Raw genomic sequence first — 21,683 nt, 5'->3', positions numbered from 1 at the left:
ACCCAACATGAAAAGAGGGGGTCTACAGAGGAGCGTCTCATGCCATTTATTCACTTTGCCTCACCCCAATGAATTATGAGCACTAACTGAACTACTTTAGAAGACTGTGGTAAATCTGACATTATGAATTGAATGTTTCCTTGGGCAAAATTCACTGCAAGTGGCAGATGAGCCAGGAAGGGGGATGCAAGCCTCATCATAAAAGGGCTGCTGGATATATTGGTTTTCCATTTCTTTGAAGCTCTGGCTACAATTCATGCTTCAAACCATGATTAAAATGAACCTCTAGGTAACAGTCCAAAAAGTTAAACTCCAAGATAATTAATTGGACTTTCTAAAACAGGCACTTTCCTAAACGTTTCAAGAATCAATTAGTTTAAAACTAAAAGTTACTGTTTTGTAGCTACTGGTGACTGGGTTCTCATGGAACACTAACATATATTTTTTGCAGTTCAAGGGTAAGCATCATAGTTGGACTGAATCCACATATAAGTTATGCAAATGTATTGCATCAACCTTCCTTTATTCATTTATACTTTTATTAACGAAGACCATTGTTTTCTCTATCGTCACTGCTCAGTACAATAATTTGTTCTAAAAATTACACACCGATTGCTATTGATCTCAGATAAAGCTTTTCTGCATTTTCATATTGATTCATGTCATAGTTATAGAGAGAAGCTAGATGTCCCACTGATAGGGCGACTTCATAATCTTCTTGACCAAGAAGCTGCTCCTTAATCTGAATTGCTTTGATGTGCATTTCTTCCGCTTCCTGAAAGATCCAAAACCACATAAATAAGCCAGTACAGACTTTACACCCTCCCACAAAAAGACAAAGATTCCAATACATCACACATAAAAAGAAGTGGTGTAATTGACAGCTAATCTAGAGGATTCCATAACACTCATTCTACAAAAGACTTGAAATGCAGTCGAGTCTGCAAAGGACTGGTACTCATGATCTCCAGGCTCTGACACTTACTTGCTGTGTAAGAAAGTAGTTTTTGTTAGTATCTGTACAATCCTTTGGAGAGGTGAAGTATTAGGAAATTTTTCCATCTCGGAAGGTAGCACCCATGGGTACAGTCAGGTTAAAACAATCAGAAGAGCATTAAAAAATGGTAATCCCCATCTATTACGATGGAATTGATAACTTGTGCTGCCTTTAGAGCTACTTCTGTAATATCTACTTTGTTTTTTAATTGGGAAATGTAATAGCCATCTGGTCTTACCTTAAATTTTCTCATTGACTGATAAAGTCTGCCCAGGTTGCCATAGTGTTTTGCTGTCTGTACATTGAATTCCCCAAAGGCTTTTTTAGCTAACTGGAGTGAAGATAGGTGCAAATCGTGAGCTTCTTGAAGTAACCGCTGCTCAGTTTCCTTATTGTGACAGTCAATAGCAATCTCCTCCAGGATAAGTGCTGAATATAGAAGAGAAACAAATCATGCTAATGTGTTCTAGATACACAGAGATGTCAACAATAGAAAGAAGAATCCCATACGGTTATATTCACAAACCACCACCACATACGATTGAAGAGACTTTTAGTCAGGCTTTGTGTTCCCTGTTAATTGTTTCCCATTAAGACCTACATTGGATTTTGTATCCGTTAGCTTTTCAAGTCCACGTGAAACTCAGCTGAGGATTTATATTTTCAGTAATTTTTACAAGGGCTTATTCATACTTTACAAATATATCTTTGTGCTATACACTGCATTTGAAATAGGTTTTAGCCTCCCCTGTCAAAACCAATACTTCAAAGCAAACTGCATGGGAAGAAAAAAGTAGTTTAGGTGTTATAAGGAATACTGTATACAAAGACTCTTGTTTCCAGCAGTTCTTCAGTTATGGAAACCCCAGCAAATTAAGACTTCATAGAGTTTGGGCCCATACCATTAAGCCAGTTCACATATGGTAATGAATATTTGTACGTGTTAGAAAGGACAGAAGAACTGGAATGGAGAGAGGAAGGCAATAGCTACAGGAAAGCACTACTAGAACTTACACCACTATAGAACTAGTTGGTTTCTTTTATTACCTAAGAGTTGTGCAATGCAACTTTCTGATAATGTTCTTGATCCCTTCAAAGGCCGTAGGTCAGGCTAACCTATTCCTCAAGCCTCAGGCATAGCTTTCTACTAAGCCAGAGGTGGGCAACCTGTGGCCCGCAGGCCACATCCGGCCCGCAGGACCCTCCTGCCCGGCCCCTGAGCACCTGCTCTGGGAGGCTAGCCCCTGGCCCCTCCTCCTCCCCCGTAGCTTCATCTCGCTCTGCTGCCGGCGCAATGCTCTGGGCGGCAGGGCTGCGAGCTCCTGGGGCAGCGCAGCTAAAGAGCCGCAGCCTAACCCGGTGCTATGAGCTGCACGGTGGCGCAGCTGGCTCCAGCCGGGCGGCGCGGCTGCCTGTCCTGGTGCTCTGGGCAGTGCAGCTGTAGCACCGCTGGCCACCGATGCTCCAGGCAGTGCAGTAAGGGGGCAGGGAGCAGAGGGGGTTGGATAGAGGGCAAGGGAATTTGGGGTGGTAGTCGGGGGTGTGGATAGGGATCGGGGCGGTCAGAGGGTGGAGAACGGGGGGTTGAATGGGGGCAGTCAGGAAGGAGAGGGGGGTTTGGATGGGGTGGTGGGGGGCAGTCAGGGGCAGGGATTCTGGGGCCGGTCAGGGGACAGGGAGAAGGGGTGGTTGGATGGGGCAGGGGTCCCCGGGGGGCCATCAGGAATGAGAGGAGGGGTTGGATGGGGCGGCGGGGGGCATTCAGGGAGAAGGGGTGGTTGAATGGGGATTCATCTGCAGTGCTCCCCACCCAGGAACTGAAGCCAGTTTTTTTTTTTGGTTTAAAAAGAAAGCACATATGAGAGAGAAGTACCCCATCCAATAAGACGTATTATTTTCAGGCTCAAAACTTCTGCAGCCAGGAGACTATTTCATATATTTGCGAGGAAAAACACCAACAGCATCTCACATTGTGCATATATTCTAAGCTCCTCTTGGACTCCTGACATTCATCTTCTCGATTTTCACTCTTACATCCCTACCTCCCAGATTGTGCATCACTCCTGTGGATACCTCCATTCTAACCTCACATGCCTTCCCTTCAGCAACTACAGGGGTTGGTTACACTGACTGATAAGACGGCAATATTAAGGAGAAGTATTAAAATAAATTAATGTTAATGCTATTGTCACAACAGTAGGTTACATCTTCCATATTATTGATGAAGTTTATTTTGTCTCCCTGACTGTAAGACATAACATTTATTAGTACAGAATCTTCTCATCATTTGAAGTTGCCACTGCTCTAAATTTTTCCTGATCGCGTCACAGTTTGGTTCCGTCTCCCCATGTATTTGCTGCCATCTGCAAATTTGATCACAGTTACATTTACAACAAAAACCATCTGGGAAAGTAATGAAGCAGCTGTGCAAAAGGCAGAGAAATACTTACTTTTTTGCTTGAGTTAGTCAAAAGAAGCCTCTAGACATCAAATGAGAGCTCTGAACTGGGCTGCACCTAGTAAGAACCATCACTGCTTGAAGACTGACAGTCACCATGTGACAAAAATCTGCTCCAGAGACCAATTGAAGTACTTAGTACACCACCAGTGGTATGCATACCGCATGTTGAGAACCACTGCCCTAAAACTAAATTCTTTGTCGAAACAAGTAAGATGAAACGCTGCTAGGAGGTGGACGACAAGGCCTCCACAGCACTGTCAGGCCAGATAGAGACACATATCAAACCTCTATACAACCTGGCTAACCCACCCTTTAAATCCACAAAGAATTTGGCATTGAATTGATGTAGAATTCTAGGGAAGCTATGAGTGTAAAAAACAATGGTGAAAATATAAGAAAAATTACCTGCATCTTTACTTTCTAGGAAAGGCTCTTTAAGATACAGTTTTTATTGCCAGACCAATTAATAGAACTGTTAGTTGGTAGTGGGGGCAAAGGGGGGAGGAATTTCAATGTTATACTACCTCTATAGGACAACAGAACTAAAATGCAACTCAATAACTGACATCCACCTATAAGGCATTAAATTAACAATGCTCCAGTACTGTAACTAAATGGGCTACCTTTAACTCTCTTGGAAGAGGCCAAGAGAAGATGATCTTCAGGAAGAATGTGAGTGATAATGCCAATAGCACGTTCAGCATGGAATCTGAAACAAGTTCAAATACATACATTTTTGAATTAATTTTCTTATTCTCTAAAATTTACTGGTCAAATCATTACCAAATAAAAAGGGATCTATAAAGTGCGTAGACCCAATTTATACTTTATAAAAATTAGAGATATTTAATTGGTTTCAAGAAGCCCATTTGCAAACTATTTATGAAGTACATTTCTTCCCATTTACTGCACTAAATTAGGGACCAACATTTTCTCACTGCTTAAAACAACCACAGTACTCACAGTGCATTGTCAAATTTTCCAGAACTATACTGGTGAACATAAGAAGAATAAGCCAAGTCTTCATGAGCTGTAGCTACATGGATGTTTTTACCTCCAAACACTGACTGTCGGATATCAAGAGCTGTCTGAAATAGTCACAAGAAAAGCCCCTTATATTGTGAACATTTCTTGAATTTCTATCATGTTTCTAAATCTAAAGAACTACTAGCTCTGTACAGAAAATGCATGTTGAGATGCCATTCTTACTGTGGTTTGGAAATTTATGGAAATTCAATTTGTATCTCTAAAAGTAAGAATACCTGAAAGACTAAATGCAAAATGTTTATCTAAAAGTATAATTCAAGCTTCCAAGACAGGATAATTACATAAAGCTCTTTGCAAACAGACACCCTAACAAGTTTACTCTCTCTCTTTTTGTTAGGGTAATATAGTAAATGCACCTGCAAGATTAGTTTGTTTGTTTATTTTTAAGGAAAAAAATAAATGACTTTCTAGAAATTAACAAGTATTTCTACAACAGAAAAACTTCAACATACTCTGCTTCAAGAACACTTTGCTAGCTTGTCTTAAATTATTGGATTTAGTTTTTCACCAGATTATGCTAAACTGAAATAAATCACTCAAACCAAAATGTGCGCAAATGCACGCAACTTTACCTTTTAATATAGACACGAGCTATTGATTTACTTGAGAAGCAAATAAGTGACCAATACCAAAAAATGCTATATTTGAATATGATCATACCTATTTGACTAGTGACTTCTAGTTCAAAATCTTAGCAAGCCAGAAAAAAAGGGGTGGATGCATCTGTATACATATTCCTACTGCAAAAAGCAAACACTTCAGAATTGAAAAAAAAAATCTAAGAACTACAATACTGTATACCAAATATTTCTGAAGTATTTAAAAAACACCCCAAAAAACTAAATTCTCAGCTACCCCAGACAGCTGTTACATGAGCTCAAATGGAAATACTTGAATGACTATCAACATTAAAAAGGGAACAAAGACATAGGACTCCGCAACTTACCTGATAGATTGCAACAGACTGGCATATATTATCTACGTTGAGCAAGTAAAATCCATAGTCTAATAGAGTGTCTGAATATTTTGGGTGTTTGGCTCCAAAATGCTCCCTGGAAAGACAAAAATGTTAACCAGTGGCAGTAATGGAGGACAGTTTGAGATGGTATTTTCAGTCGTGTTACTTACCGTGCTAGATATACTGCATGTTTTATTAACTGTTCAGCTTTCTTAAATTCACGTTTTACAACACAAGCCTAAGACGACAGGAAATAAAGTTTACATGAGACTGTATTTTCAAAGCATGTCTGTTCTAGATATTAACTTATTCACCTACTAGTACCTTCAGTTTCAAAATATTCACCATGATTAAGGTTAAGGTTTTGTCACGGATATTTTTAGTAAAAGTCATGGACAGGTCATGGGAAAAAAAGAAAAATTCACGGAAGCCGTGACCTGTCCCTAACTTTTACTAAAAATATCCCTGACAAAAGGGGGATCTGCAGATCCCCACACTACTTCAAGCGGGGCAGCTGAAGGGACATGGGGCTGCCCGCACGAGGCTAGGAGCTCAGGGAGTTCCTCCACAGCAGCCCGGAGCTACCCGCCACCCCTGGCGGCTGGGAGCTGGAGGGTTCCCCCGCTGCTGCCGGCGGCAGGGAGCTTCGGGGGCTGCCAGAGGTGATGGGAACACCCCACAGCTTCCTGCCCCAGCAGGTGGGAGAGGACCCTGCAGCTCCCGACCACTCAGGCTGCAGTCACGGATTCCATGACTTCCATGACTAAATTGCAGCCTCAACCATGATTACTAAAGAATTTTGAAGTTAATTCAAGAAAATCTTCCCAGACGCTATTTGCAATTCTAGGGAACTTCTGAGTGGCAGAACAGCAACGGAGTGGGCAGGCAGTCTGTGTCGCCACATATGCCCGCAATTTGCAGCACAAGGAGGCATCGCGTGCAGGTGCAGAACAACGGACACGGCTATTGAAGAACTTCTGGTCCCAGACGCACAAAGTGAATACCCTCAGGAATCAGCACTCGAAACAGAAGAAACTTGCATTTCACCTACTTATGATAAGATAGGGGAGCAAGCTAACTCTCTACATCATCCACTCCACTGCGTGGCATGCTGCGGTGCAGATCTACAGCGCTCGAGTGTGGTGTGCACTAAGTGTGCATGTGGACCTTGCTAATGTGTACTGCTGACAGTACACTTTTAGTGCACCTCAGGACTATATAAATTACACACCAACATGCCACACAGTAGGTGTATGCACAGACCTGCCTGTAGATAATATTGTTCCTTAAAACAGCTATAACTCAGGTTTTTCAAAGCAGGAAGGTTAAAGTGTATAATTTGAAATGATGTGCCAAGTCTTCGCTGATCTAATATTCAAGTAGTTGGTTTTAGGCTCTAAACAGAGGTTGGCAAAGTCACTGGGCAAACAAGATACAATGCCACTGAACTGTGCTTTAAAATATGTTAATTTAATAGAAGCTTGCCTTGACAGATCTCATTTGTAACTATGCTACAACTCTGAATGTTAAATTCACCTTTGAAGCTTGTCTTAAGACATCCACCACTACTTTTACTGGCAAGCCAACTTTGATCTCCTTCATAGCTTCTATACACCACTTGTAAGCCTGCGGAATAAAAAGGTATTAACATAATAAACTTTGAACTCAACTATGCTGTAACATTAAGGAAATATAACTTGATCCTCATAATAAAAAAGACTGACTTTTTATAGCACCTTTTGATTTAGGAATTAAATTGCTTTAAAGCCTGAATTCCGGAATATTTCTCCTTTTACAGCCAGGAAAAAAAAGACAGAGGGATTAAATGACTTCCTCGAATTCATATAAAGAGTCAGTTAAGAGTCAGGAACAGGACTCAGAACCCTTGGAGGCTGTACAGTCCTGTACACTGTATCATGGCCCTGTACCGTTCTCTAAATAGACTCTCTTTTTAGCAGGAAAAGGAGCAAACACATTCATGTTTGGTTCTACTTAGAAAGCCCAACTACAAATGTTTACTTAATTATACTTGGATAAATTTATTCAGCGATTAATTCTTAAAGTGTTTTCTAACATTTCAACTTGAAAAAATCTTAGGCAAGTCTAATTTAATTTTTCACTTTCTAGATAATGTTATTCTGCAGTAACATTACAATGCATTATCTTGTTCAGGCAAGAGGAAAATGGTAATTTTTTATTGTTACTTTATGTTTACAATGCACATAATATTAGGACTTTCTGGTCAGGTTTAAAATATTTGGGAACTGAAAGCAGGCACAGTTTAATACAGTTTTACTGAAATCAGATTCAAACATAATGGCTGCAACAAAATACTCAGCTTGTTCTGCTATTCTCATCCATAAGCTCACAGCATTTTTTTTTTTTTTTGCAATATACAGTAGAACCTCAGAGTTATGAACACCTTGGGATTGGATGTTGTTTGTAACTAAAATGTTCATAACTCTAAACAAAACATTGTGGTTGTTCTTTCAAAAGTTCACGACTGAACACTGACTTAATTCAGCTTCGAAACTTTACTATGCAGAAGAAAAATGCTGCTTTCCCTTTATTGTTTAAGTAGTTTACATTTAACACAGTACTGTATTGTATTTGCTTTTTTGTCTTTGCTGCTGCCTGATTGCATACTTCTGGTTCCAAATGAGGTGTGTGGTTGACTGGTCAGTTCATAACTCTGAGGTTCTACTGTAGTTATCTGTTTAATTATTGTGAAATATGTACCACAAGAAATTACAGGGAAATGTGCAGATATACAGAAATACTAGAATAGCTTTTAAGAACATAAGAGAAAAAAAAACCCAATGTAAAATGCTCTCAAATATAAAAATATATATTTAGGGAGTTTCTTCATTATGTTTATGTATTTCTTAAAGCCAAGTGATTTTAATTATTTGGAGCAACCATTTTTTAAATTGTATAAAACAGCATGACAGTTACCAGTACTTCTGGGTTCTGCAACCCATCTGTAGTTCAGGCAAGGCTTTGATAAAACAATGGGAGTTTTACTTTACCAACTAAAGTAACATTGGTCCCCTTGTGGTTTGTGTTAATTGATAAAAAGTATATTATCAGAGAATCTAATATGTATCAGTGCCTACTAATATATCAAGTACTGTTCTAACACAGTCTATCACAAATAGCAAAGGAAATACAAAAAATACTCAGTAAACAAAATATTTTTCTGTTAATCTCTCTCTCTCTCACACACACACACACACACACACACACACACACACACACACACACACACACACACACACACACACACACACACACACACACACACACACACTTGTTTGTTCAGAAGTCTCTCTCAGAAAACCATCCCAGACTACCCACAGAGTCAGTGACAGGGAATCATAACAGGGTTAATGAGAACTCCCCTAAAGAAAAAAACACCACCACTCACCTCATCATAGTGGCTCTTTGCAAAGAGCAGTGCACACAACTCCCCATAAAGTGCTGCTTTGTTTGCCTTTTGACCATGTTTTGCAAGTTTGTCCATATAAGACTGAGCTTGTTTGAATGTTTCTTCTCCCAAGTGGTATTTGCAGTTGCCATTTCGAACATGCAGCAATCTGAGGAAAATACATTAAAATGGTCTTGGAACAGTTTATACTATTTCTAAATAGCTTTCCATAATTGACTTCAATGTACAGCAGTAGCAAAGATCTGTAATCTGATAGCCTAAATTATACCAGGGTTGGGCTATTGTCACCTCACAAAATTATGCTTGCTTTGAATCCAGGGCTGCCGAAGAAATATCAGATAGTGGTGCTCTGTAATGCCATGTTTTCTGCTGACTCTTACAAAACAATTTTTACTGTTCGTATGTCTTAGATATAACAACAAACGGTTCAGACATTTTTAAAACATTCAAACAATTGGGCTTTTTTTTGGTAACCTTAATAAAATCTATTCGGCCCTACACTGATACAACTATCTCCAACATCACAGTTCTATGGTGAAGTAAAAACTATTTGTTAATTTGCTTTGCCTCTCCACATCCAAAACCTCTCCATTCTCTCTACAAATGTATCCAATCCTTATTTTAAACAGCACTGTAACTCTTAAACATACACATGGAAGTTATTCTACAAGAGGCTTACATCACATCCCTGATGCATGTGAAACCATATTAATTTGAAAGATAAATTCCCTATTTGTAAAGGCAGGGATGATAATGTTGTTTGGTCTTGATCTAAGCTCTGTGTGAAACATGCCCACAACAGCGCACTGCTGCCGTTGAGCGCATATTGTAGTAGTGATGATAATCTTCACTATACTGGAAGAAGTCTCTTCTAGCTCAGATAGACAAAAGAATAATTTATCCTTAATTGCTATGATCATAGTCGCTCTAGAAATACATTAGCTAAGTAGATAATGCTTTGTATTCCAAATATTACTAAGTGTTTCCAGGTAAGCATGTATATGAGTTTGGAGAAGTTAGGTTAACAGTGGAAGCTACTGAAAAGTACAGAGTTACATAGGACCCTATATTTATTTGGTAGAAAAATTCTCTAAAGAGTTTAAATGTATTTACAGCAAAAATCTATCTAGTAATATAAATTCTGAACTCTTACTCTCTAAGTAAGTTGGGAGGTGGAAGAATTATGTAATTGTTTGTCCTGCCTGGCCTGCAATTGTTACTAAATGGCTATCGAAGCAGCTAACTTCAAGTTTACAGTTTGTTCTCAATGGCTATGGGGAGTGAATAGCTAAGTGCCTGCAAGAGTTCTAAATGAGGGAAGAGAAACCCAGTGGTTTCAATGTTTAGTCATTTTGTATGATAGCATTCATCATCCTAAATCACCCACAGATAACCCTGGAGCACCCACCCATTAGGGACAGATGCAACAGGGGAGAAAAAAGGCCTGGGTGACCCATAAAAAACAGAACTGAAACACAGGTTTTTCCTTATCTGCCATTCTAGCCCTGGTACATTTCAATCTACAGGATTAACAATGGCTTCTGGAGATGGAGCTACCACCTGCAGACAACAAATGCAGCAGGGTTGACGTCTGCTCTCTCTTTGTGTAAGCTAACAACAATTCCTCGAATCATCTATTTAAAATACAAACAAAAGGTTTCTGTAAGTTTAAATTGATGTTTATTCACCTTTTTATACATTTGAGATGTGTGTTTTGTGTCATATTCCGAGCCTAAAGGCAGAAATGTTTCCTTATCCAATCACAGGCTAAGAAAAGAGACAACTGTGCTTCTTCAGCTACAGATGCCTGCCTTTTAGAACATGTGATGAGTATCTCCTTTGCACATCCTGAAAATCTGTTATTAGGAAAGGGGCAATATATTTTGACAGGTACTGAGAAAATAGAGCAAATCAGGAGGATGACCTACCGTAGGAAATACAAGCAAACAATGAAGTGAAGTGGAGCAGAAAGATATAACATACTGAAAACAGGGTCTGGTCTTTTAAAAATAATGTGATCTGTCAATCAACTGCCCTGCAGCCACATAGCACACGCTTTGGATGGGTACAGCTCCACTGCAGTGAGACGCCCGCGGCTGGCCTCTGCCAGCTGCCTCAGGCTCCTGGGGTGCGGGACAAGGGACTGTTTAATTGCCGTGTAGATGTTTGAGCTTTCCCAGAGCCCAGGCTCAAGCCTGAGCCCAAGCATCTGCACGGCAATTAAACAGCTCCTTAGCCTGAGCCCTGCAAGCCCGACTCGGCAGCTTTTTAACTGCAGTGTAGACGCATCCTATGAGGTTATGGTGGATTTTCTCATAGTCCATGCAGGGGAAAAAAGGGGAAGGATGAAGCTTTTGTCTGGATCCGCCTCCTCCTCTAAATCCAAGATTCTGTGATCATTAGATAGAGGATTTTAAAGTTATTGCTTTAACGCCTCCTGCAACAGCAATGTAATACAGCCAAATGCACCCTATAAATGCAGGCAGCCAGCACAGCTTCTCCCTATAAACGATTCACCCTATTGAAATGCAGCATGGTAAATTCTAACACTAAGTCCAGACAAAGAAATGTATTTAAAATTTTCATAATAGAGCCCAAGCACAAGGCAGGTGTATTCCAACCATATGAACGGCTACAAAGAAAGAACAAGCCTTACAAAGAGATACCAACTTTCCAGCTAACTGCTAGATATTTACAAAATGACAACAAAGCTAAAGAATAGAAAATGTGATACAGAATAAGGAACACTGACTGTATAAAAACCTTCACATGGAACAGGGTGGCAACAAACCTAGCAGCAAAATGGAAGCTATGCAACAAGTAGATAATGAATCAAAGCATCTGAAGTAAGCACACTGCACACTACCCAACTTTTATCACCAAGTGTAACAGGAAAGCCCACGTATAAGGGCTGATCTATATACACACTTGCAAGAATATAACAAAAGATGGGAATTAAAAACAAATTTATTTTGGATGCTAGTCTCCCAGTAGACACTTATTTCAGAATGAAAGTGACTAGAGACGATTTAGCTACAGTAAACCAAACTCAAAATGAAAGATGTAGAACTCCTAGAAATTATGCATATTAACTCTGCTTAATTTAAACAGTAACCTCCTATATTCATATAGTACCTTTCAAAGAGCTCTTGAGTGTTTGCATAAGATTTGTGAAACTACTCATTTTTTTACATCTCCCAGCTCTCCCCATCAGAACTTCAGTATCCGTAAGTGCTAAAATTAAACTATTTGCAGTCCCTCTCTAAAACCTGTCTCTTGATCCAATAAAAGGTATTACCTCCCCTACCTTGGTCTCTTTGGGTACGTCTACACTTACCGGAGGGTCCGGCAGCAGGCAATCGATCCCGGAAGCGCTCGCCCTCGACGCCGGTACTCCAGCTCGGCGAGAGGAGTACACGGCATCGACGGGGGAGCCTCCCTGCCGCGTCTGGACCCGCGGTAAGTTTGGACTAAGGTACTTCGAATTCAGCTACGTTATTAACGTAGCTGAATTTGCGTACCTTAGTCCGAAGTGGGGGCTTAGTGGGGACCAGGCCTTTAAGACTAAGTTACTCTGTAACGAAGGCATAGAAAAACATTTATTGAATTTAACATTTAGTTTAGGAAAATCAAAGTTCAGATAAAATAAAGTAAAACTCATCCTGAAGGCAGGTGAATTTAGCAAGAAAACTAGGCAGATATTCAAAATATCATCAGAATGTTGTATTGCATATACAGAAATATATGTATGCACTTCCTACTATAAGCAATAATGAACTGTAATCAATTATTAGAACAAGGAAGAAAATGCAACTTTGCACCACTGAATCAGCACATTAGATTAACAGTCAACAACAGACTGCTGCAGGAAGGACACTGCAGTAACACAGTCCTCAATCTGGCAATGTCACCTTATGCATCAGCAAGGCACAAAGCCAGCTAAAGGCAAAATAAAAACCTTCCTTAAAAAAAAAAAAAAAAGTTATCCAAAATGAGATGGGAATCTTACAGGCTAATAATTTCAGTTGATCCAGCGTTACAATGTTGTTACCACATGTACCATGCAACCTAATCAGATGTGAGTATTTGCTCAGGTAAACAGAATAATTAAGGAATATGATGCACAAATAGCAAAGTCAATTAATTTTGAAAAGTTACTGGGGTCGTGTGCGCATAATATACAGCAAGGCACCATGTTTCAAGAACTTAAAAGTTTCTGTTCTGGTATGTCATCAGGTTCTGAGAGCCACTACAGGACAAGAAAACACTTTAAATCTGGAATCACATGATCTGCTGCGGTGAGTCAACTTCTGTTAGTGCATCTAAACCAGTGTCTAGCAACAGGCAATAACCAATAATCTGGAGGCTTCAGTCAAAGGTAATAAATCCCTTTAATATACCAGCTGGGTTTTGTAATTTGATCTAATTGTGTGCGAGTGTGTGTAAATCCCTACCAAAAGCCTGGGATTTTTAGAAGATCAAGTACAGAACTAGAATAAGACGCCTTAGGACATTTGAGAGTATCTCTGAAGCTTATATTAGTGACCTTTTGAATGTCTGGCTTACTAGACACTTAAGAATAGTCTGATTTTATTTGACAAAATAATTTTTTTTTTTAAAGAAAAACAACATTACCTGTGCATGCACACACCCCTTTTTTGGAAATGTAGACACCAGTAAGTACTAGCAGATAAAAGTGAAATAGTTATTGCAATTGGAAGACTTAGCAGGAGATTGAACCAAAGAAGAGGAAATGGGAGATCCAGACCAACTGGCTATGCTATGTAGTTTAGCATATAATATATATGTTTCTTTTGGTTTGTTTCCTTGCAGGTGAGAGAATAAGAAAGCGTGTGTCGTAGCAATAAATAAATAAAATGTTTTCTGTGCGTTGTTCATGGTAATTTACTACAGCCAGTGCCATTAGTTCTAATATATGTGGCAAGCAAACGCCACACACTACTTCAAAGTAATGCAAGACCATATTCCTTGAATATTTTTAAACATAATGCTATTTATAATATCCTGTGTAAAAAGCCCAAACTTTAAAACCAGTTCCAACTGGACTCTAGATACTTTATTTAGATTCCCTTTTTGTTCCTTACTTAGGTGCGTAGGCTTAAGTTCCTCAGTTTTATCTACATTTTTCAGCTTTAATCTTTTCCAGCAACTTCATTAGAGCTGTTGTCCCAAAGCAGGTATCGCTGGCTGTCCTAGATAACAGGCCAATAGTCTCTGTTTTCTGTCACAAAAACACGTTCAGCTGCTAACTCTCTTGCTGAGTAATGAGGCAAATAGCTGGAAAAATATGGACCTCAGAGCCTTCAACCTCAGTGTAACAGAATAATCTCTCCCAGTACATGTCAGATCTTCCCACCCAAAAAAATAAAAATAAAAAATGAAAAATCCAACACCAGAATTACAAGAAGTACCATTGTAAGATGTGTTCACAAACTAGAAATAGGAACCTGACCATCAATATGCCTGTCTCAGTGAGTAAATATATTTTATTGCCTCTTTCCCTTTCCTCCCCATACCCACATGTCTCTCTCCCTAACTTGTGTAATGTTTGCATTGTTTGCTCTTTAGGGTGGTGACCACATTTGTACTTATTAACTTGCTTATGACATTTCTAGGTGCTCAAAAAATAAATAAGTAACAGTTTTTCCCAAGATACTAGTGAGTAGTTCAGAGCATCTTTCTATTTTAATGCAATTGTATTTTTACAGAGTATTCATGTTTGTGTCTTCCTTACACGTCCTCCCTGACTACCAAGGATTATGAATTTTGCAGCCACGTTTCTGTAGTTTGAAATTCTTTGCTTCTTATGTTGAGAACAAATTAAGTTTAGAAGGTTCCAGAGTCTGTGTGTACCTTCTCACAGAGATTTGTTGCTAAACCTTTCCTTTTGAGACCGAACAAGATAGTGCCCACTGTCTCCAATGAGAATTAGATACGGATGCTGGGAAAAACAGCAAAAATTTGTTCTATATTTAAACATATTTGGCTTCCTTGAAAACCTTTTGTAGGCAGAATACGGCAATTAGATTTAACAAGTTAAAACTTGGTAAAAAACAGCCTTATGATCATAGAGTTTGCAAAGAACGAAGCTACATACTCTTTTGTGAGGCTTTACTCCCCTAGGATTAGTCTTTGAATTATTTCATTTGCTCAGGTTCACCAAGAACGCCCTGCCTATAGTAATTTTGCAGTGAACTGTGAGGGTCAATTGCAAAAAGCGGTGTACAAGTAATCTTATATTTAAAGTGCAGGAAAGGTGAAGTAACTAGTGTCATGTTATTAAAAACTGGCACAGATTATATTCTAAAATTTTCAGACTACCAGGAGCCACTTTTAGGAGACTGGTGTCAAATTTGCCTGCAATATACCTGGGGGATCTGAAGGCACGATTTGATTTTGATTAAATTTCCATTTTTAAGAAAATAAAAAAATCCAACTTCTTTCTAATATACAGGCACAGTGGTAAGAGCAGGGAATTCTGCAGTGCAAAGCAATCACATGGTAACACCAACTAATTTACTTAAATGTCTCATGCCTTTGAAGTTGTGTGTAATTATCCTCCCCTCCCCCCCCCCACACACACACCCAAAAAAAAGGGGGGGCGGGGTTTAGAATTATTTATTGTATATAGCATTTGTAAAAAGGGCTTCTTGGCCTGGCTATTTGATATGTCTGTAATTTGAACTGCCTGAACTATTGTGTTGTTTTATTGTTTGTGGTATGGCTTAACGTAAAGAACTGTTTCCTCTCTTATGCTTCTGATCAAGGGACTTCATACTGAAAGCCAAGGGCCTGACTGCACTACAAGAACCATGGTTGTTCCCATGCGACCATAATTAACCAACATGTTTAAGGACATCCATATTGTAATACACGTTTGGATTTTTGTTGCTAACATGAAAAGAAAACATGATTCTATAATTGTGTGGGTTCTGATACAGTTCCCTAATATGGAGAGGCATTTGTGCTGCTGTCAACACAAGCAATAAAAAAAAAAAAAAAAAAAACCATGTCCTGGCATACAACTTTGCTAGTGCATAGTAATTCTTGCAGCATAGAGAGACTAATTGCATATTCTTTTGCTAGTTTAGTGTTGGCCTTTCAGGACTTCTTGAATTGAAAACTACTGAAGCGGAGTCCTACTGATGAAACATACATCATTTCCTGTGGGCTGTACTGTGCACAGTGTTGTGATACATTATACACTTAATGGTAATACAAATAAACAGGACATATTAAATAATATCTTTGATAATCCTCTAGCTATCTAGAAAAAATTAGTACCTATCTGTTTATTATTTACGGTGAGAACCAGGGACCAAAGAGCTAGTAGGAATAGAAACTCCTGATTCAAAGGACAGAGCCTCATGGAATTTCCAAAAGATTTTTTTCTGTTTTCCGTAGAATATAATCTTCATTAAAAAACATCCATCCCTTTAAGACCTTTCTGAATATAAACTGATACAATGTTAACTCAGAAATCTAAGTCTACAATGTCAAGTATCAGAGGGGTAGCCGTGTTAGTCTGAATCTGTAAAAAGCAACAGAGGGTCCTGTGGCACCTTTAAGACTAACAGAAGTATTGGAGCATAAGCTTTCGTGGGTGAATGCCCACTTCATCAGACGCAAGACTGATGAAGTGGGTATTCATCCACGAAAGCTTATGCTCCAATACTTCTGTTAGTCTTAAAGGTGCCACAGGACCCTCTGTTGCTAAGTCTACAATGTTAACTTTTCCACAACTGACCATTTTTTAATCAGAAATATCCAGGCAACATATTTATCCATCACTTTTGAAAGCCATGGTGGATATTGCCACAACGGGCAGTGGGACAGCTGGTTGCTATCAAAGAACGCAGGGATGTAATGACCAAAAAAAAAAAAAAAAAAAGCTTGTAGTAAGACGCCTTCAGAACTCTTCAACATAAACAAGACCTAAAATTTACAATAATTTATGCAATAGGACTCAAAGTAGTTCAAGTCCAAGCTTACCTTACGCAACATTCTACTGCACGACACCAGTGAGGCATCTCATCATGAAGGGAACATAACTGATGGCAGGAACTGAACACTTTCTCAGCGTCACTGTACCAGCCAGCATCTGAAAGGAACCCTCCTGGAAATTCAAGAGCAAACAACCCTTTGGACACCACTGAATCATTGTAAAAGATGATTTTTTCTTAATTGGAACTGCTTGTGAAATTTGTACTAATCTGCCCTTTCATTGCAGATTAAGAGTAAAAGAACAGGAAGAAGTGGGTATCTGTGCCCAAATTAAGATATAGGAAGTCAGTGCTACCATAATTTGGAGACAGGATGACCTTGCAGTGACATATTCCTACATCACTTTACAAAGAAATATTGTGAGGTTCTATAAAACTGCATTCATATTATGGAGATCCTGTTGGGTTCAAAGACTCCATTTTGAAACAGTCCTTGGTCTGAAGGGGATGAAACGCAAATGTGGAAGGTTACATCTTCAATCAAAATATAACTTATTGGTATTATGTATATTTCTCTCCCTTAGTTTTCTGTCAAAAATATATATTAAATTAACAAGTCTTCACACTGTATAAATATAATATCTGCCAAATTTCTAATCCCTTCTCTGTAATTAACAGGGTGTTGTTTAAAAACAACTCCACTGGATCAGAACTTGACCAGGAAAAATATATGTATATTTATATATACACACAATATATTTTAGAACTGTTTCAAACTCCAAACCCATGTCCAAATGTAATCTTCTAGAGATGTTCTAAAATACTTTATTCTTTTATGCCTTTAATTCAAGTTTAATTTAAGCTAAAGCATCATAGTTAAATAGCCTTGTACTTCATCACCACTTACCTAAAACAAAACCTATCTGGATTGCTTTGTCTTTTACATCAGAGTCTGATTCTGCTATGTAGGAGCACCATCTACTGAATGAATAGGCCAGCACAGAAGCAACTTTTACTCCATGATCCATCAGAGCCTGAAAACAGTGATGAAGCAAGTGTCTGAAAGGAAAGAAAACAGTATTTATTTAATAAAAAACCTTAAGTATTCCAGCCAATTGATTCTTTAATATTACAGACTCAAGTGTGATAGTAAGTCATAAATACTAAAAAATATCTAAAATCCCCAGAAGATAGTGCCCAGACCCATCTACCTCAAGACCAGTAGTATACAGTTGTTGCATTCTACATTACAAAGTGGATTTATACAGTTCCCGAAACAGCGCAGGGTGCCTTAAACAAAAGCCACCTACACATGCCATTAAAAACAGCAAACAAAATTTTAGAACAGATTTAAAAAACAGGAAATGACCCATCATTCTGAATTTCAACCAAAAGCCAATTTCACAGATGTGAAACATATTAGGAAGTCTGTTTTCAAAGTTCTTAATTAAAACGGTGCAGAAACCAATAGTAAAAGGAGATTATTAAGAGTCTAAGACCAGGACAATACAATAAGGACAAAGGTGATAGCTTTTTAAAAAGTCAGTGCTTATTGTGGGTACAGAGGAAAATACAGCCTGAAGAGGCCAGTTACAAGTCTAACACAATGGGACTGTCTGAGAGATTGAGTTCCTCAGCTTGAGGAGTTTTTCCTATCATTTTGGCAGACAACCACATCTTGAATTACATGGGCATATAGGGACAGATCCTTCATACATTTGCTATATTCTTACTGGTCTGATTTAAGTCTTTCAGAAAGGGTGAAGCTGAGCTTGCATTTAGCCTTTTAATACAGCATATGTTCTGTGGGGTAAAGAGAACTAAGAATTGCAGCCACAGAGCTTTTTAAGGCATAACATTGGAGGGTTGCCAAAGCCACCACAGGATTCATGTCTAGCATATTTTAGTTAAGTAAAACTAACAGAAAATTCATATGGGGAACCAAATGCTACAAAGATTTTAATGGCTTTACCCATTAACCTAAAAATGAAGAGATGTGACAGAAACAGTGATCTGGAATTCAAAAGCCCTTCTGTGAAGTTGGAGTAGAGTTCTAATGTTCATCAGTAAAATATGAGACCAGAGGGGAGGGGCACATTCTTCAAATTTAAGACCAGGAGTGAAGGATAAGAGCTGAACACCCAGGTAAAATGCAGACATATTTAAGCTCTGAAGAATGGCATAAGTCAGTTTCCTTGTAGTAATTTTAAATAGTGCTAAAGACCAGCTGGTCCATAAAATTAGATTAGTTTTAAAGGTGTGTGTCTCTGTCTGTATTACACACCCACTGTAGCCGTGCATTTCTTTGTTTGGCATCACATACTGCTCTTATTTTTCCACATTTTTACCTATCCCCTCTAAATGATTGTTAGAGTAATTTAGCACATGTACCTTCCATTGAACCCTCTGCTGCCTTGTGAAGCATTGCAATATAATTTTAAAGGGACTATTAAAAAAACAAAAAAAAAGTGACAACCCTAACTGTGATCTGCCCTAGGCATCATATTCTGTTTTAGCCATCACAGTACTTAAAAACAGTGATCAGAAACGTTCTCTCTCTCCTGAATGATATAAACACAGTGACAATGGAATAGCATATTTTTTGGTGGGGGGAAGGGAGGAGGAAGATTTTATTTACTGATATTTTGGGTAATTTACAATAAGACATTACAATTACATTGCCCTGGCATGTATAGATACCCGTTGTAATGCAGAATTAACAATGTTAATTAACATATTCTACACTGACCATATATTGTTATATCAACAACATTCCCTTTTTTCCCCTAAAGCATTTAAACACAACCTCAACATAGGGTGTGTACGTCTATCTAGCGACACACTCACCCATTTATATTCTCTTTTCGGGGGGGGGGAGGAGAGAGAGAAAGCTGGATCTGTTTTGGGGGGCAAAGGGGAGAGTCTCAGAATAGAAAACTGAATTTCAACCTTTCTCCCAAGATATATCAATCGTTTCAAAATGCAAGACATTAAAAATTAAATGTGATTGAGCAATAATCTAAGATAGTTACCTTTTATCTAAAGCTCGTAACACCTTTGCAAAAACTTCTAGTTCACAGAATTCACTACCCAGCTGGCATAAGCGACCTTGTTGGTAAAGCTGGAGGAAGCAAAAAAATTGAAAACGATGAAATCTACTAAAAATTATATTAATAGTAAAACAGAAATTTTACATTAATAGTAACATATTATTCTAAAATCTTTACTTGCCACTTCACCTGTGAACTACAGCAGACTGACTAGAACAAGGGTAAATAATCACAAGGGAGAGTTCAGTTACCAACAAACAATAATGTGCTATCACTGTATTCTGTAGAAAAACAGATGTAAAGTTTCAAGGAAAGAGATAAGGTGGACAGTAAGTCACAAAAGGAGTTATCCAATATACCCTATTGTCCTTACTCTCGTTCCTTTATTGAACCAATTATAAGATATCAGTTCACTGGGCAACACAGTTGATCACACAACTGCACCATTCACGCTTACAGTGAGAGCTAGCTAGGTGGAACAGGGGGATCCACCTAGGTACCCTGAAGCATTAGAATGGTTTTCAAATCTCAAAATTCAATTATAATCCCAGCACATTGCTTTTCAAATGCCATATGAAAGATCACACATTAATGCAGTCAGCCAACAAATCAGCAAACTTTTTAAAAAATGATTACCAATTCCTTTGATTCCCAAGATGCTCCATGATGGAAAGATGTTCACATTGTCCACTTGCAACCATACCAGCACAGACTGGGATTTCATTAGATCTCAAAGGCTAAACAGAATTGGTCTGTGTTCATTCTTAACTCTAACACCATTCTATAAAATGCATGGTGGCACATGAAGGGATATTGACAATTCAGAGCATGTCCCTACTTTATCCAGTGCCTAAACTGACTATAAACCAAATGAAAGTGAGTAGCCATTCTCCCTCAGCCAACTACATTTTTGACCTGAAGTGATGTGACCGTTTTCCTTTCAAAGTCTGTAGAAAGAAGTATTTTAAAAACAAATTTAGATTTATTATTTACTCTACACTGTTTGTAGCTCAGAAATATGAGAAACTTCAAATCAGCATTATTCTTTTAACAGTTTTGTACTGCTGGGAAAAATTAGTCATTGCTTGCCAATCCTCTGATTCTTGTGGAGCACAGGCCAAGTTGGTTTGTTTACTACATTATGTACTTTTCTGTGATCAACACACTTAGTTCTGAGAGGGGGGGGGGGGAAGTTAGTTAAGAGATACTGTCAGGTTCTTTTGGTCCAAAATTTAAGGTAAGCTAAAATAGTTTTATTTTTTATATAAATTACATAACACTGAAACAGATATATTTTTTCCTACAGTGTTTGTACCCAGACACACATCATCAGTGTGTTCATACATGAGAAATAGAAACCTAATCAAAACAAGACTGATATAAGCTGAATGCAGAGCAGAAAGTAAGCTACATAAATGGTGAAGATTAAATTTAATTTTTAAAATTAAGTTATTAGTAATACAAGGAGAGAAACTCATTTTACACCATATGTAAATAGGATCGGCACACCTTTAATGGACAGAATTTTTTTTTAAGTATCTACATAGGAGCACGTAATGTTGATTCTAGAAAACAGCAGGTTTGGATATTTTAATAAATCCTCCAACAAACCTGAAAACTCTCTGACCTAATAATGTCAATTGCAACAAACACATTTTCCTTTGAGTCATCTATTTTGTTGCAAAAATATCTCAACCCTTTTTAAATGATGTAAAGTTTCATATAATGTTACCCTTTAGATACATACTGCATTTCTTC

General features: G+C 38.3%; 1 protein-coding gene across 1 annotated transcript in view; it reads right to left on the bottom strand.

Moving 5' to 3' along the window:
• Nucleotides 1-21,683, bottom strand: part of APPBP2 (amyloid beta precursor protein binding protein 2) — a 39,614-nt gene that overhangs the window by 6,458 nt on the left and 11,473 nt on the right. Inside the window, exons 2-12 of the mRNA XM_005298806.4 lie at nucleotides 19,908-19,996; nucleotides 17,783-17,934; nucleotides 16,925-17,048; nucleotides 8,891-9,059; nucleotides 7,000-7,089; nucleotides 5,634-5,701; nucleotides 5,452-5,557; nucleotides 4,422-4,546; nucleotides 4,082-4,167; nucleotides 1,236-1,426; nucleotides 610-775 (exon numbers count right to left, since the gene is read on the bottom strand). Of these exons, the coding sequence (XP_005298863.1) occupies nucleotides 610-775; nucleotides 1,236-1,426; nucleotides 4,082-4,167; nucleotides 4,422-4,546; nucleotides 5,452-5,557; nucleotides 5,634-5,701; nucleotides 7,000-7,089; nucleotides 8,891-9,059; nucleotides 16,925-17,048; nucleotides 17,783-17,934; nucleotides 19,908-19,996 (1,366 nt within the window). The remainder of the gene's footprint in view (nucleotides 1-609; nucleotides 776-1,235; nucleotides 1,427-4,081; nucleotides 4,168-4,421; nucleotides 4,547-5,451; nucleotides 5,558-5,633; nucleotides 5,702-6,999; nucleotides 7,090-8,890; nucleotides 9,060-16,924; nucleotides 17,049-17,782; nucleotides 17,935-19,907; nucleotides 19,997-21,683) is intronic.

Source organism: Chrysemys picta, chromosome 19 (genome assembly GCF_011386835.1).
Source record: "Chrysemys picta bellii isolate R12L10 chromosome 19, ASM1138683v2, whole genome shotgun sequence".
NCBI classification, from domain to species: domain Eukaryota; kingdom Metazoa; phylum Chordata; order Testudines; family Emydidae; genus Chrysemys; species Chrysemys picta.
Note: the sequence above shows the minus strand (reverse complement) of the source record. Positions and strands in the feature narration are given on the sequence as shown.